The following is a 17,117-nucleotide window of genomic DNA, read 5'->3' on the forward strand; positions in this document are numbered from 1 at the left end:
TGTCTCAGGGTCTGTTTCTAGGGAAACCCAAATGAAAGCAGCGATGTTGAAGAAGGGGAGACAGGAAGAGAAATTCATTTGCTCATTCATTAATTCCTTCAATCATTATTTACTAAGGTCCACAGTCAGAGGAAAGTGGAGAATGCGAATAAATGTAGACAAGAGGGACAAATTCTTCCTTTCCAAGGCACAGAAGCAAATGGTAAAACAAGTGGGCAGTAAGCATACCTTGTTGAATGCACAGCCGTCCAATCCCCAGCTGATCGGGAGTGGTTCCGGCGGGAAGAGTGCACCAGAAACAGGGAATAACAGGACCCAGCTTCTCAAGGGCGCTGACCTGGCCATACCTGTCGTCTGTTCAGAGCCTGAAACATGTGGCAAGCTCTTAAGAGCTTCAGAAATTAACAGTAAAATCTTAGCTAACATTTATTGAGCACTTAGCATATATGCTGTTTTTTTAGTACTTTGCATGTATTAAAACATTTAATCTTGATGGTAACCCAGTGAGCTTAAAGCCATAGGTAAGGCTTAGGGGATTCTTCTGGTTATTCGTATTTTACAGTTGGGAAAACTGAGGCCTAGGGCAATTGCCCAAGGTTACATGGCTAATGATTACCACCAATCATCTGAAATCTGGACCGCGTTCAGCCTGACTCTAGAACCTGTGCTTTTTTTTTTCTCCCTTGACTATATTTTATTATTTCCTTGCTCTTGAGGTTATTTACATCTATTGCATCAAATCAGTCCACAGCACGTCTTTTGGAAAGCTCAAGGGGCCACTGAGTCATCCTTCCCCCTGACGGCAGGCATTGTTACACAGAGCCCATGCCCGTCTTCTCCTGGGAGGCCCCTTCACTTTGACCCTGAAAAGCTCCAACATCAAGCACCTTCCCACTGATGGGGGAAAGGGGTCCCCTCAGAGTGCACAGTGCAGGGGGGCACCGGATGGTCTGCCTTCTCCAGGTGTGAGGGGAGGGGGGTGCCCAAGTCTCCTGTAGAGGCTTGGCCAGCCTCAGCCACCCTAGCTGGAAACCTTCTGTGTGGAGGGGACCGGAGCCCGTGCTCTTGAGCTTCCACTTTCTATTCCGTCCTGCTATCTCTGCGGCCCCAGCTTTCACCTTTAACATTTACCTAGGGTGGTTTGAGCCCCCATCCTTTGTCCTAACAGAATCTCTGTCCCTCCCCACCTCAGGATTACCTTTCTTTTAAGTATCGGGGAGAAACGGGCACTTCTTACATATCCACTCCTGAGTCAGTCCCTGGTTCTGCCCCTGCGCTCAGGTCACTGTGTGGAAGGCTCTTCTCTGGGACAGGCACCCCCTTTTCCTTGCATTCTCCACGGGAATATGACCCCAAGGCTGTGTGCATAGCAGCCTCATTACAGAAGTAGATGGTGGTGACAGAGGGTAGGTGCAATTTGAGTTTGTTTACTTACGGCAGAAGGATGAAATCCAATTTCAGAGATGTTAAAAGTGAAAAAAAATTGAGAATCACTGAAATGATATCAGAATCGCAGACTAAGAGGTGAACAAGAAATGGATCAGAGATGGTTTTACTTGCTGTCAATGCAGAAAGAAACCCATGCCCTTGATTTGGAAAATCACTAGTCTAATTAATCTGCCAAGAATCATTTTATCATAACTATTCTCTGAGTTTTAGAGGGAAAGAGTTCTCCTTATCCTGGCAAAAATCATTTCATGGGAGTTCAGCTTTCGGTATCACAAAAGTAGAGATTGGCGTTTCACTGAAGTGGCCTCTGCAAAGTTTGACTTTCCAAATACATTGTGACGCCATTACCCTCCATAGGCTCTGGAATTTGGAGTCAATAATCTTTATGTTTGACTTTTTTGCAGGGTACTTTGTGCTCAAAATGGAAGTAATAGCACTGAGGAGTGCTGTGGAGAAATTTGTTGTGTTCACAGCCCTGCACTGGGAGGTGGGGCGGCGGGGGGGGGGGGTTGGTTAGGGTTCAGCCGCCCTGTTTATTATAACATAGTGACAGGAGAATTTGAAGTCTCATCACAGCTTCCATGTAAACTGTAGTTGTCTTTGCATCAAATACCACCCATATTTGCCTTCTCATGTTGCCCCTGATTTCCTTTTAAGTATATCCCCAAATTTCCTACACTTTCTCTGAAATCCTAACTGTTTTCCATTACGTTTCCTGCTTAGCTATTTCAGCAAAGCCTTGTTTATTCTTTGCAATTGTATTCACCACCCAGGAAACAAGCCAACTCGTTTCTGATGGACAGGGAAATATGCCAACTTAACCATCTTTACAATTGCTTTGTGCCATTGCACCAGCAATACTTAGGAGAGAAAAACATTTATTTGCGTACTTTTGGCTTATTGTTTCCTTTGCATTCTAGTTATTTTGCGGTTGGTGTATTAACTGTGATGACTTTATCCCTCTGTTCGCTGGTGGCTGGGATGAATTTGTTGTGCAGTGTTTTTCTCTGACCTGAGGCGTGCCGTCCACGGGGTAGAGGGCTCGCTGGCAGATTGCGCCTTCCCGGCCCTCTCCTTGTTTTGCTTACTTACAACAAATGCAGATTTACAACTTTAGATGAAATGCATGGTTTCAGAAGTAGGAAAACAGATGATACTTTTCGTATTCAGATGAAGAAGCAAAACAACCTTGAATAAAAGATGAATCCTGATTTTTAAAAATTTGTTTACCAAGAATTGCACAATCGTGCATAATTTGATTTACTTCAGATTGGTTAATCATGTACTGATAAAAACTGGCCACAAAGAACATGCTTATTTTGGATTTTAAAATTTAAAGAAAATGAATATATTGATATTTGTGCAGGAACAATAATGATATCACCCTCGTTGGTTTATTTCCTAGAATTCCTACAGAACCCCAAATTTATGACATCAGGACTTCATGCCTGTGCTTAGAAGTTCAGGTCATGTTAGTGGGGAGGTAGATGGCTTTAGGAAAGCCATTGAGATTCTTCACCTTATTCATTCTTCCTTTATAGACAGAGTATGTTGCAATCCATTTAGTTCATGTTTTCTTGTTCATGATCATGCCCACGTGTGCCTCTCTGATGCCCACCATTCAATTTGGCCAACACTTACTGAATGCCTACCGAATCCCAGGCACCAGACCGGCACACACAAATGGATACAGTCCCTGACTTCAAGAAGTTGGCAGTCTAGCGGAGAGAAAGACACATCAACAGATCATTATAATACAGTTCAGTTCGACAGGGATTCGATTTGGGGTGTTTCAGAAATTCTTCAGTCACTTTTTTCAGTCTCTTGGGTCACTTCCACAGATGGCTCATTTCCTCCATTATGTTTTGTCCATCCTCATTTTACCCTGGATTTTCATTTTGCCCAAGTTTGCTCTTGATTCTCCTTTGACCAGACCACCTCCTTAAAGACAGCACAATCATTAAAAGTAATACAGAAAATCTCTACATGCAGAGACAAAAATTATCCTACACTGATAAATGAAAAATGTGATTTGCCTTAGTATGCTCAGGATGAATCCCACTTGTGAAAATATATTTTAAAAATATATAAATATATAAAATATATAAATATATCCAATTGGATATTGGATATGATTTGAACATATTTGGAAGAATATATGCCCATCTGTTAGCAATGGCTACTTTGGGGAAATGGGTTGGGGAAGGAAGAGGCTTCAACTTTTTGTTTCATAGAATTCTACTTTATTTGATTTTTTTTAACTTAAAAAACTTCTTTAAATATTTTGAAAAAAATAAAAATACTGCTTAGTTCTCTGTTATTTAGCCCAACAAACCCAAGCTAAACTAAACTACATGTCCTTTTTTGAAACCTTAATCCACTCTTTCCATTTTAATCTCTTCAAACCCCCCCAGGAAGCCAGGCTCCCCTAACACTCTGAGCATATTCATTAATATCTTACATCACATGTATTCGTTGAGTGTTCACTATGTGTGCTGGGAATTTATCAGAGAAGAAGAGAGCTTTGGCCAAGCGGCACATTCCCCTCACCTCCCGCTGCTTTGGTCCGTGTCTTTTCGTGTCCTCTCTATGTGCTCTTCAGGGCCCACCTCCTCCAGGAAGTCTTCCCTTTCTTCTCCCTCCTCTGCATCTGTATGTGGTCTATATGAAGCTTTTGAAGATTCATATCACCTAAAGGCTCTAGGAGAATAGTCACCAGATCATCTACATCTCTGTATGTTCAGTCTTTATTAATCATATATTCAGTGAACACAGTAAGGTTAGAGTAGGGAAGCTGGCACAGACCACAGCCTCGTGAAGTGGAGAGAAGCTGCATGAAACAGGTAATGATGCAAAGAAACCCTTCATGAAGAGTGTGACAAATTAACTACGAAGGGGAAGTAGAGAGTGTTAGGAGAATATGTACCAGGGACATGAATGCTGAACCGAGGGTGGGGTTTGGAAGGCTTCTCCGGGGAAGCCAAATTTAGCTGGGATTTGAAGGGCAAGATGAGGTGTTGGAGGGAGGCCCCCAAGAGGGCAGAACGGTGGTGCACAGGAGGAAGTGAACGTTGGCAGGGGTAGCTGAAACGCGGGGAGCCAGAGGGGCAGAGTTAACAGAGGAGGCTGAAGGGGCAGGTGAGGGTTAGATGGTGCATGGCCATGCATGCCACCTTAGTGAATCTGGGCTTCATTCCATGACCAAGGGGAGCCACTGGATGCTTTTAACTGGAGAACGGACAAAATTGCACTTGCCTTTTAGAAAAGTCCCCATGGCTGATGAAGGGGGATGCACTAGAGAGAGCCTGGGTGTTTCTAGCAGTGCCTGGCCAGTATGTACTCAACGATTTGTGGGCTGACTGATAATACAGTGAGTGCTTTTCCATCAGGTTCACATTTCTCTCTACATTGCCATGTCTCACCATCCATCTGGCACTTTTTCCTATGGCCTCTTCCCTACCAGTCCTTCAAAGAACTCTGGAATTTTCCTCTTTTGAAAAAAGGAAAAAAAGACTTAAACCAGCACTTCACAAGAGAGGCTAACCAAACTGCCAATACACATGTGTAGAGGCAATCAACTCTATTTTTGTAATCAGTGAACTATAGTTATAACCCACGACACCACATACCAGAATGATGGAAATTTAAAAGAGTGACAATAACTGGTACATTAAGGGACTCTTGATGCTCTGCTGGTGAGATTAGTATGTAGTTCACCCTCTGGAGAAAACTGGCAGTATTTACTAAACAATGAACATAACTTCACCCTATGACACAGAAATTGGACTGAAAGATATGCACAAAGAAATTCATGGCAGCATTACTCATAATAGCCCCAAACTCAATACAACGTGTGAACATGGATGAATCGTGGCATATTCATCCTATAGAGCATTGGAAAGAAATGAACTACAGCTACACCAACAATATAATGTAGAGCAAAAAGAAACCAGACTTGGAAGAATATATACTGTGATTCTAATTACATAAGGGTTTTAATTCAGGATCGTGGTTACCTGTGTCGACTGAGGGAGGGGGTAGAGACTGGGAAGGGCCAGGAGCATGGGTGTGTCTGCAGGTGTTCATTATGTTCTCTTTCTTGACCTGACAGTTGTCCCAAGAGTATGTTCACTTTGTTCAGCTCCAATCATTGACCTGCGTGCTTAGGATTTGTACACTCTTCTGTATGTATATTGCATTTTAACAATAAATAAATAAATAAATAAAATAAGAAAGAAGAGAAAACTTAATATTCTGTCCCAAAGAAGTGAAAAAAGAGCTCAAGATACCAAAGTGGTCTTCTCGGCTTTGAATTTGTCGCAAGGGTAACTTCGGACTTGAAAACTTGGTGAGTTCTTTCTCTCTGATCTCGTCTGCTATCATTGCCTTCTGCCCAGCCCTTCCTCCAGGGATGCTAGCTGATGAGGGATGCTGTTCACCAGGACCCTCAGTGCTGGGCTGGGCTGTGCTGACTTCTTTTGGAGGATTTTTGTTTGTTTTAATCCTGGTTTTGATGGCACAGTCTTTTCAGACTTGCTTCTCTTCATGTCTTTTGGATCACGCCCTTTGGTTATTTCTCTAAGTCACTCACTTAGCTCTCCTCCAGGGCTCCTGGGCATTTTCTTCCTCTTTCCAACTATATGATACACTGGGCAGACACTCTCTCTTTACTTTGCACATTTTTGAATTATTCACAATTGTGGAAAAAACTACGTTTTAGCTTTGCAACTAAAAATGTAATACAGCTATATTTTTAAAAATTCTGGCTCTGCCACATTGACTTATCTTGAAGCCATTGCGCAAAGCTTTTTCACACCTGAATGATATACCCCCACCATTTATGTATTACCCATTCTATGCTAGTGTCTCTGGATTAGTGTTTCCGTATGGAGTTGTGTAACCACAGAGCAAGTACCCTTAACCTTCCTGACCTCAATTTGTTTGTTTATAATGTGGATAATAACAGTCCTCTTCCCTTGTGGTGGTTGTGAGATTTGAACGAGGTATTACATACAGACCGCTTGGTACAGAATAGTTGCTCAATAAACAGGAGTTATCCTTGTAATCCTACTAAGGACAGGAAGTACTGTTGACTTGTACCTGTAGACCTCAAGGATTAAAGAGGATGTACTATTCTGAGGGGTTGATTGGTAGAGAACAACTGGTCTACCTGGTCCTACAGATGAATTCGTCTCTTCCCTAAAACCTCAGGCAGCGCCAAGGCAAGGTCAGTTTGGTTTGGTGACAGACGCAAATAAAACAGGTAAGGCTGCAAAATGTTGGATTTGTTTCACACCTGGGTGACTATTTTGCCGACAAGAAATGGGGAGCAAGAAGAGTGCTCCATATCTTAGAGAATCTTGTAAGATGCTTTAACAAATATATAAGAATCATATATAATTGGCACACGCTTTGTTTGAATGCAAACACTGCTGTTAAAGTAGTGCTTAAAAACAGTTTGTTGGCCTTCTTTTCGTACAGGAGAAACATTCCTCTCGTTTACACTAGTCTCTTGCTTAGCAGACCCTTATTTATCCTATAATGCAAGCGTAATCTGCCCAACATGTCCAAATGCCCACAGTTCTGATTTAGCAGAGTCTGAATTAGTAGGACTTTTTGCTGTTTCTTGTGAAGACGAGTATTTGAAAACCACCTCTCCAACAGTTTCAGGGACATGACCTCTTTGTTGCTCTTACCCTCCTCTGCCACTTTGTGTGTGTTTCAGTTCCGGCTTTCAAAAGAGACAGAGGAAAAAAGACTTGGAAGTATATTCTTAGGACATTTGAATAGTTATTTATTGAGAAGCCACAGTTTTCCACACTTTCATAACTGTAGGCTTTATATAAGGCAAAAGCAAGATGGATCCACTACTTTACACAGAAAGAAATAGCTCTGCAGAGGACCCCAGGGGTCATGCAGTTACAGATCAAAATGCAATGTACATAACAGATATAAAAAACTGTGGAACAAAATAATTTAAATTATGGTTACAATCTACTGAAGGAAATACCCATATCTTATTATAAACACATTTAGAGTCTAGGGTGGTAATTTAAATATTCAGGTTTTTTACATACACGGTTATTGAAACATAAAAGCAAAATGTAACATTTAATAGGATAAACTTTGACAGAAGACAGTTGCTCTGAACTGTGCTTGGTGTTAACTCATGATAGGATCACCCTTGCCGTGGCAAATGAGAGGATCAATCCATTGGTATATAGCCATCCTTTTCTGGCTAACTATGCGGATCGATGGAAGGATGAGTTAACAAGGAAACCGGGGGTTCATTTTTCATTTCAGGGGAACACAAAGAACCAAAAGTTGGTTGCCGGAGCCTTGCCTTTTGTTTTCCAAAAAAAAACAAAGCAGATCTATGTGTCTTAATTAAATTAATTCATTGTACTCATTTAAATAACTGGCATCCACGTAATGTGAAACAAAGAAGTGAAATACTTGGTATACCTGCCCTCACATCCATTTACTGTCAATGCAGACACAGGACATTAATGAAGCATCATTTAACTCTGCTGAGAACAGGAACACACCTAGCAGTTGGACTATGTATTTTCCATGAACGGTATTTAAAGAATGGTGCTCCATATTGCTTGTAAACATACAGACATGGAATCAGGAAATCAGTGGGATTGAAGGTCATTTGCTAATCTTGGAACCACATAGCTAAAATGGCAATTGTACTGGTAAACATTTCATGAGCATGGTAGTTGACAGAAAATTCCCTAGTGGGGTTAACTAACAGACTAAGGACATGCATTGATTACAGGACTTTGTCCTAGAGGACTCCGGGCCCTAGCATTCTAGTCGTCTTCCTCGTCTTCCTCATCGCTGTCCTTCATGCTGATCCCCTGCAGGCCCCCACCCTCGCTCACTGATGCCGTGGCTTCTTCCACAGTGAGCCGGTTCCGGATGGTTTCGTACGTCTTGCTGTTTAAGGTCGAGTCCAGGACCCCTTGCAATCGGAAATCTCTATAGGTTTTCTAAGGAGGGAAAAGATCAGTGATAAGAGATCTCATCTCCATGAAAGGAGGGAAAGGACACAAGGCACTTGTGGGTGTGAGAACACTGACCTTCGGCTAAGTGACTCACTCTATGCATTGTCAAATGAAAAGCCACTGTGCTCAGGTTTCACTGGTACTGAAAACTGAGATTCGCCGAATGACAGAGAATGAGAAATTGTGGCAGGATAAACTGTATTAGCTGAGACAAAGCAAAGAACATAAGCTTGTGTTTATTCAGTTCCATAAAGGGAAATGTTCCATGATTGTTTTGATTCTCTCTCTCTCTCTCTCTCTCTTTCTTTTGGTCAGGTTCTTTCTCTTGGGTTAGTATAATACAATATGATAGACTGTGTAAGGGGCCATAACACATAAATAATGGATCAACTGATTATGGTATTTTGCCATTTCCTTTGCAGTCTGGTCTTTAATATTTTTGAGGCTTGTAACTGCATATCTCTCTGTCTCATTCACAAGACAGACATATGTATGTTGGTATATGAAACCTAGTACGGGCAGCAATAATTATGGGGAAGATGGAGTGCTAATGCCTCATCAATATGTCGCAGACATGTGATTCATTTCTTACCTCCCTGGGAAAGAAGTGTATCTATTCTGTTCACAACTTCATGGTCTTGGGGAAGAAATTTGGCTCTTTTTCAAGAACAATGGCTTGGTATTACTGTACCACAAATTCTTTCTTTGTTCCTTCAGGCGATTTCTCTCGGATTTCCTGAGGTATCCCAGGGACTGTTTTGTTTTCGTTCCCCGCCCACCCCCCCCACCCCCCCCAGAAATCCCTTAGCGTTAATTGAACATGACCAGAAGCATCTGGCTGTTGTCTACTTCTTAACATTTTTTTGGAAAAAGGTCTCTAACAACTTTTCTCATCACACTGCATGTCATTTCAGCTACTGATTCGGCCGTGTGTTTCTTCTATTGATGTGGGACACTTGCCAAAGGGGCACGAGAAGGAGTGTTAACATACTTCAGTGTATTCCCATTGGGACTTCCATTTCTTGTTGTCCATCTAAAGCAATCATAGTATCAGCAATCACAATGTCAACCCCTCTTGAAGGTCACATGTTGTAACGACTGCAGAATTAACTAGTGAATGCAGTCTGGCCCAGTGAAGTCCAATAATATCAGATTATGGATATGATGACCCTTTCTACCTGTTGTCCCAGCATGATTAATCACGGCACCTTCTTTCCTTTGTAAAAGTAATCTGATTTCGGCATACGTTAATAGGTCCTCCTAATTATGGATCAAACTGCAAGGTTCTCTTAGGTAGCTAGATGGCTACCTGACTTGTCTTCACCTTGACGGGAAAGGGTAGGAGGCTGAGTAAATTCTAGGCATGGTGTAGACCAGATATCCAGAAGATTAACTTGATTTTTTTTGTACTTTTCAAGCAGTTGTTCTGTTTACACTTAAGATAATATAGTTGGTGCCAGAGTATGATGGGAAAAAGAAAGGTAGAAAGGACTTGAGTATTCTCCCCTTTATTCAAATTCCAGAGCAGCATTCCCCAACTCAACTTCTAAATGCCTGCAGACAGGGACCTTATCTAGTCATTTTAAAATTCTCCATCTTGTAATATATGGGAAGGGGCTCAACTAATATTTATCCAGTGTGGGATGAGTGAATAAATGCTTGCTGAAGAATGAATGAATGAATGGAGGAATGAAGGGAATGGATGTGGAGGCAGGAAAGAAAGCCAACTGTCTTTGGAAGTTTGCCTTGGGGAAGGAGACCTCTGGTTAATGTGCTTGGTGAAGAGGTGGTGCATTCTGCTTCATACCTGTGTGTTGTGACACTAGTTAGGCTGAGCCAGTCTCTGGCAAAAGTGAAGGGAGTTCTTTTGCCAGTGACATTTCTGTCCCTTCTCTGTGGTTCATGTCTGTGTTTTTTTGGCAGAAGGCTAAGAATAAACCTTCTCTCAGACTTACATTTTTTTCCTTAATGAAATATTGCTAGTTCCAATATTCCCAACATAGATCTAGAGATAGCAGTAATGGGAAGATACATATTTTAAAATCTTAAAAATTAAGGTCTTCTTTTAATGTCCACCCAGTAAGTGTCAAACAAACAAACAAAAAAATCCCCCCAAAGAAGAGTATTTATACCCAGGAAATGGAATTGAAGTGGTCAGGCAATGGCTAGTGAGCTTGCCTTAAGGAACTGAAATTTAAAAAATATGAAATTAGGCTGGGTCTATGGCCCTAGTGCATACATTTCTTTTTTAAGAGCTGTAATACACGGCTGTCTGTAACCTTCCCTGGGCAGACGCTTTGTGAGATCAAATGCAGATGATAATAATTCTCTTTAATTACACTCAACAGAACAGTAATTGGTTTTAAGTCAGCACTGGGGTAGAGGAGTACCTTCAGTGAAATGGTGCTAATCCTAAAGAGACTAAGAAATGGGGTAGGGGCGGGGGGGGGATGGAGGGGGTAGGGAGTAGAAAGGGGGCGGAGAGGGGGGACTTCCGGCAAATGGTTAAGAAATAGAAATTCAGCTACGTTTTATTGTTAAAATATTTTTAAAGACACTTTCTGCTTTGAATGATATTTCTGCATCACGAATGTTTTAAAACCCTCTATGGTGAAGCATCAAATGGAAACTGAAATGATCAAAAACGTATTTACCCCCTTCCGTGATCTTATTATTTCATGTAAACCACTGAGATTTCACGCTGAAATAATTATCATTAGTCCAAGGCACACACACAAGAACAGGGAAAAAAGCTACTTTCAGGGTATGTTATCTCACCTTTGTGATCCTTTCCATTTGATTGTATACATGCATTGTAAGAGAAACTACTTCAATTAACTATGAGAACAATATTGATTTGCATCCTGATAATGATCACAGGACATATTTAGAAATAGCTGGAGGTAAATATTTCTATTACATTAATTGTGGCAAAATTTTATTTCATTAAACCATAAATGAAATTGGTAATTATGTGATTAGCATAATGGTACCCAAACCAGCTTCTGAAAGTCTAATGCACAGGGCACGAAGGCCCCTGCAGTATTTTTGCATGACAGATACATAAAGTATTTTTCCGGCCTGGATAAAATATCAAATTCCTTTTTGTTAATTTTTCCTTTGATGTCTGAGTAATGAATTAACCACGCATTCCGAAGTGATTGCATAGGTTTTTCTTGCACAAGATGCTGCTTTAGAAATCATCTTGTTTTATATGTAAACCAATATTCTTTGTGTTAAGGAAGTTCTGCAGCCGGACAGTGAAATGTATTTCAGTGAGCTATGTGCAAAGAAGAATAATTATTTTTTCTTTTACCTTTACCATCCTAATTAGTGTTTTCAACTGATAAATGTGAAGCTGTAAGTCCATCCGGTCCGTCAACCAGGTGCAGATCACGTTCATGGAGCTGTTGTACCATTGCTGAAAAAAGAGACAAAAGTTCTCCAGCCAACACATCACGGAGCATTTGCAGAGGAGAGAGGGAACAGGCCATATTTGAGCACCTGCTCTGTTCCGAGGACAGACTAAATGGTTAAAAGAGAATTTGAGAGCAGAGACAAATCGTGAACAAAATCACAAGGTACCCGATCAGCCTAAAAAGAGATGGGTTTGGACTTTGAATCTAAGACAGAACTCCTCCACGATCGACATCTCCTACACGATCAGTTCATATAGACCATTTTTGCTCTTCTGATTCTCCTTTTTGTTGGTTAATTTTACTCCATTGAGATTCAAGTCATTGCATATTTCTTAATGCCACTATTTCAGATGCCCAGGGAGATGGGGGTTTCTCCACGGAAAAAACTGATGTCAGTTTGCTACTTACCTTTTGAAAAATCCAGACCCTGTCTGTGGAGGACAATGCTGGGATTTGGGCTGAGAGCCTTATGAATTGATGGTGAAGTGTACCTTCATGTACCCTGCTGGGCACTGGGATGGAGACAAGGAAGGTTTCTCTTTAAGGGCCAAATCACACTCTGGGCAGCTTCTGTGCCCTTACGTTGGCTGTGCAATCTGTTTTAATCTTAACACCAAAAAATTATGGAAGATGAGAGAAAAAAACCATCTACAAATGAGCTCATTTCAAGCTGTTGAAATCATACTTCCCCTTAAGGGGGTTAAATTTTGCTTCTTGTCTGTGAAAAATGCTTGAAGCTGTGTCACTTTAGACTGCCACCCCTGTGGTGCAGGAAGTCTCTGGTGCGGTATGATTTTGCAGTACTGCTCATATATTCATAAATCTCACTCGGAGACATATGAACAGTGTTAGGAAGTGTCAGTATGAAAAAAAAAATCTAATCTTTTAAACTTCACCAGGTTTCATTACGCATTGCCGCTTATACCAAACAATTTACAAATAAAATGAAAAGGTGTGGATGGACCTATAGATTTATTTATGGGGCATCTATATGAACTGTGCACAGAAGAGATGTAAGAGAAAGAGAGTGGTTAGAGATTTGAGACGATGCACCCTCTCATGCTAATCAACACGCGTGCCCACGTGCGCGCGCGCACACATGCACACGCACACACATTGCGCACCAGTGGGGATTTGAAAAGCATAAATAAAAACATGTTTCTGATGGTAACTCCACCCTTTCTCACCTAAAGATCATCCAAAATCAGTTTATGCCTAACACTCACAGTTTTTCTGAAGCCTTGTTTCTGACTTAATTTCTTTAAAAAAAAATTAATTTGGGTTTTTTACTTGCAAGGTAGAACTGCCAAGTTTCACCTTGTAAGAAACGATACAGTCTCAGCCATGGCGTTCAGAAGCCCTCTTTGCAATCTTTCATTTCTAGGCTCCTTCCTCATCAGAGCCAATTGTGGCTCTCCTTGGAGCCCAGCCGCAAACAGAGACCACACTACCCCAATCAAGGCGGCATTGCAGCCTCACAGCCAACTTCTGCTCTTTTAAAGATCATGGAGGCGAAACTGTCAGTTTTAGGAACCTTCTGTCCCTCCCCAGGGAGCAGGCGGGGTGGGGGGTGGGGATTTTTTTCCCTGAGATTCACGGTTCACTCCATGTAGGAGGGGGTTTGCCCAGGTCAAGCTGCTTCAGGCATGGACAGGTTTTCCCCTCTAGGAGTGAGAACATTTTACTGAAACTTTTTTGGGGGGTGGGGGAGTGATTATTGGGGAGTGTTTTTGGCACCTCCTGCCTTGGGATTCTGGAGCTTTTGCTGTCACTGCATCTGGGTTTGTGAAGACGGGGTCTGGGGACAGAAACACCACTGGGTCACTGGCATTCCTGCAGCCCTCCCTTACTTGCAGCAACTGGGGGCTCTCTTGTGTTCACCCCAGCCCTCAAATTCTGTTTTCTGGGCTTTATCTGACATGCAGTAATATATTTCGAGAGTCACAAGCATCGGTACCCTCCCTACCCCACCTCCTGGGGTTGGCAGGTGACCTGCAAAGAACGTGGGGACTTCCTGGCCAAACCTACAAACCCAGGGCCACATGACGGGTGCATCTCAGGGACACAAAAGAGGAATGTGGCACTCTGGCTTCTAGGCAGAGGTGGCATTTTGCTTTGGCTGTGACAACAGGCAAACCGGCGCTGGCTGATATCAGTGCCAGCAAGCCTTGTGCAACATGCCTTTTTCTCTTTGCTGAGAGATGTGCCACCTTTCGGGGGAAAAAAAAAATAACAACCCCCCCCCCCACTTTGTATAAGTACTTCCTATTCTTGTAAAATGGCTTTTAGAGAGTAAAAAATAAAAACACAAATAAAAAGGTAGGATACCCTGAATCCTCTCTCTCTGCTGTGGAAAGGGTAGGGAGGTAGGCAATGCGTACAGCAATGGATCAGTGTATCACGCTTGCCGATTCCCACCCCAGGAGAACAAGAAAGCCCTGGAACATCCATGCCTTTCCTCCTGGATCTCACATCTAGCAAAAGAAGTGTAAAAAATGTATGATGCCCCATTGGCTACGCATTTCAAGAGGCAAAAGGGAGTAAGTCACTTCTTTCCAAACCTTATGCTCAGTAGATGAAATTGGAGGCACACAGTGCTAACTTGGATGCGGCACAGCGCTAACTTGGTTTTCCAGAAAGGCGCTTAAAGGCATTTGGATGTCGGAGGAAGCAAGAGTCACTGCCTTCTAGAACTTTAAAATGTTAGAGGTGAAAAAGACCTTCCCTGTTATCCTTTGTAGAGAAGGGAACAAAGGCCCAGAGAGGTGAAGTGACTTGCCCAAGGTCACGTAGCTGGTGAGTCCCCAAGTGGAGGTTCTTCAGGATTAGGCACTGCACTGAAATAGCTGATCATGGAATTAGTCCTCACTAGGCGGGGCACAAGAGCGTGCTGGTCCGGAGAGCTGAGTGTGTGCACCTCTTTCCAACTGCACGCTCAGGATATCGCATTGACAGCCAGAAATAGGCCTTAGTGGGAGTTTTTACACTGTGGAAATTGGCAAACGCCACAAACCAGGGCATTCTCCCTCCCAGAAAGCCAGTTGTTAAACATTTATCAGCACATTACTGGGTATCTGGGTTGTTCCTGCTTGTTCTCCTGTGGTGCTTATTATTCAGGTTTGTTTCATTTGAGATTGATGCTAACAAAGCAGATTTGTTAGGATTCTTCAAAACAGGAAATAAAACATCTTAAGGTCTCCCCATTTTGTTTTGTCTTGCCTTTTCCAGAAATATCCTAACACCTGGACATTAAGATTTCGATAAAATGCACTCTAAACCCTAGGATAAAAATTGTGAGCTGACAACATGGACTAAGTATTTAAGTATAATCGTGACTCCTTTGCTAGCCTCCCCTTTGTTCAGGTATATTAATTGAAAACTTCCTAAATAAAGTTACTTTAATCCTAAAAAAAAAAGCACTAGAGAAATAAAATCCCCAGTACCCGGGGCCCCTCTAAAGTATTCTCTGGGGATAATTTGGTGAGGGTTTTGGAGCTGGAACCCAAAAGGATGCCCATCCAAAGGAAGTCCCTTGGAAAGTTGGGTACTTCTCCAGTAGTTGCAACCAGATCTGAAAGTTCTATTGAGGAGGAGCTAGAAGGCTGCTCTGTCATTTTTATCTTTCTTTCTTCCTTTCTACAATGGAGTCCTTAAGAGCAGAGGCCCCACCTGTCTTCTTCCTGGCTTTGCGAGCTTTGGCAAGTTATTTACATTCTCAAAGACCCAGTTTCCTGAACAGAAAATGGGGATTAATCAGCCTTTTTTTCGTACGTAGGTTTTTTGATGACACAAGGAAGGTATGCTAGGAGGGCTCTCAGCACGGTACCTGGCACATAATGAGGCCTCAAGAAATGTGAGCTGCCACCACCCCCACCACCACCATTAACCACCATCACCACTCACATCTTCATCACGATCACCGTCGTCCCTCTATGCTTTCTCTCTCACACTAAGAAATGCCACAAAACAAGGGAGAAAGCTGAGCAAGTGACCACAGAAAGGCATGGGGTGGTAGAGAAAATGGCTCCTGATGGAATACCTCTGGAACTGTATGCATGCGTCTTACAGGCCACGGACTAACTCTCAGCAATTCCATTGCAAAGTGTTTTGTGGTAGATCATCACCCAAACCCATACAAACATCCTGGGTGCATAAAGCACATATTTAACTATACTGACCTAGATTTAATATTGGATGAAAAGGATTCAGACGAATAATGCATGATTTTTCAAACTTTGTGTGGACAAGTTACAGCTTTAGCTTGGGTTGGCTACTTATTAGCTGGATAACCTTCAAACAAGCTACTTAACTCTCTGACCCTCAGTCTCCTCTTGGGGTTAATACCAGTACCTACTTCATAGGATTACTGTGAGCATTAAAAGAGATAATTATGTAAAGTGCCCAGCAGAGTTACTCTCACATACTAAGCACTCAATAAAATTTAGCAATGGGGCGCCTTGGTGGCGCAGTCAGCTAAGTGTCCGATTCTTAGTTTAGGCTCAGGTCACGATCTCAGGGTTGTGAGATGGAGCTCTGCGTGGCTCTCAGCATGGAGTCTGCTCATGCTTCTCCCTCCCCTTCTGCCCCTCCCCCACTCATGTTTGCACGCATGAACTCTCTCTTAAATAAAAATCTTTAAAAAAATAAAATTTAGCGACTATTATTACTCTCAGAAACATAAAGATATCCTTTCAATATACAACGCAAAGGAATTTTCATGATTCATTTCTAGTAGGAGCTTAGACAGTTAATATGCAGATCTATTCAGGTAACACCTTGTACCCTGAACACACACTGACTTCAGGCAGAGAAACCTTTACACGGAACTGTCTCTTCTATAATATTGGGGTTCACTGGCGCCAGGTTTAGGGTGAGGCTAGTGAGGCAGGGTTCCTCAAATGCAGGGTTGGATATTGTCATTAATACTCTGATATTTTGTTCGTCCTGGATCATTTGCATTCATTTTGGTTTTTTAAGATGTATTAAAAGATTATTGATCTTGATTACCGCATTTTTTGGTTCCCCCTTAAATTTTATATCTGTGAAGTGACTCATTCACCTCTCCCTCGTCCCTGCCCAGGGGCTCCCTGTTCCCCTGGAAACCTGATCACCTGGAAGAGCTGCAGGATTGAGAGGTACGATAAATACTTGACACGTCACTGGACAATAGAGGGTTCACAGGAACTGGACTTCCACTCAGATTTGGAGACACCCTAATCAGCAAGCACGACAGTGA

The 17,117-nt window shown here is 42.2% G+C and overlaps 1 protein-coding gene across 13 annotated transcripts in view; it reads right to left on the minus strand.

Annotated features, from left to right (window-relative positions):
• Positions 1-7,227: 7,227 nt before the first annotated feature.
• Positions 7,228-17,117, minus strand: part of CADPS (calcium dependent secretion activator) — a 472,068-nt gene continuing 462,178 nt past the window's right edge. For all 13 annotated transcript variants that reach the window (XM_073901482.1, XM_025885231.2, XM_025885232.2 and 10 more), the window contains 2 exons: positions 11,779-11,883; positions 7,228-8,447 (listed from right to left, as the gene is read on the minus strand). In XM_073901482.1, the coding sequence (XP_073757583.1) occupies positions 8,268-8,447; positions 11,779-11,883 (285 nt within the window). In that variant the 3' untranslated portion in view covers positions 7,228-8,267. The remainder of the gene's footprint in view (positions 8,448-11,778; positions 11,884-17,117) is intronic.

Source organism: Callorhinus ursinus, unplaced genomic scaffold (genome assembly GCF_003265705.2).
Source record: "Callorhinus ursinus isolate GAN/ISIS: 27379988/994484 unplaced genomic scaffold, GSC_fseal_2.0 scaffold15, whole genome shotgun sequence".
Taxonomy (NCBI): domain Eukaryota; kingdom Metazoa; phylum Chordata; class Mammalia; order Carnivora; family Otariidae; genus Callorhinus; species Callorhinus ursinus.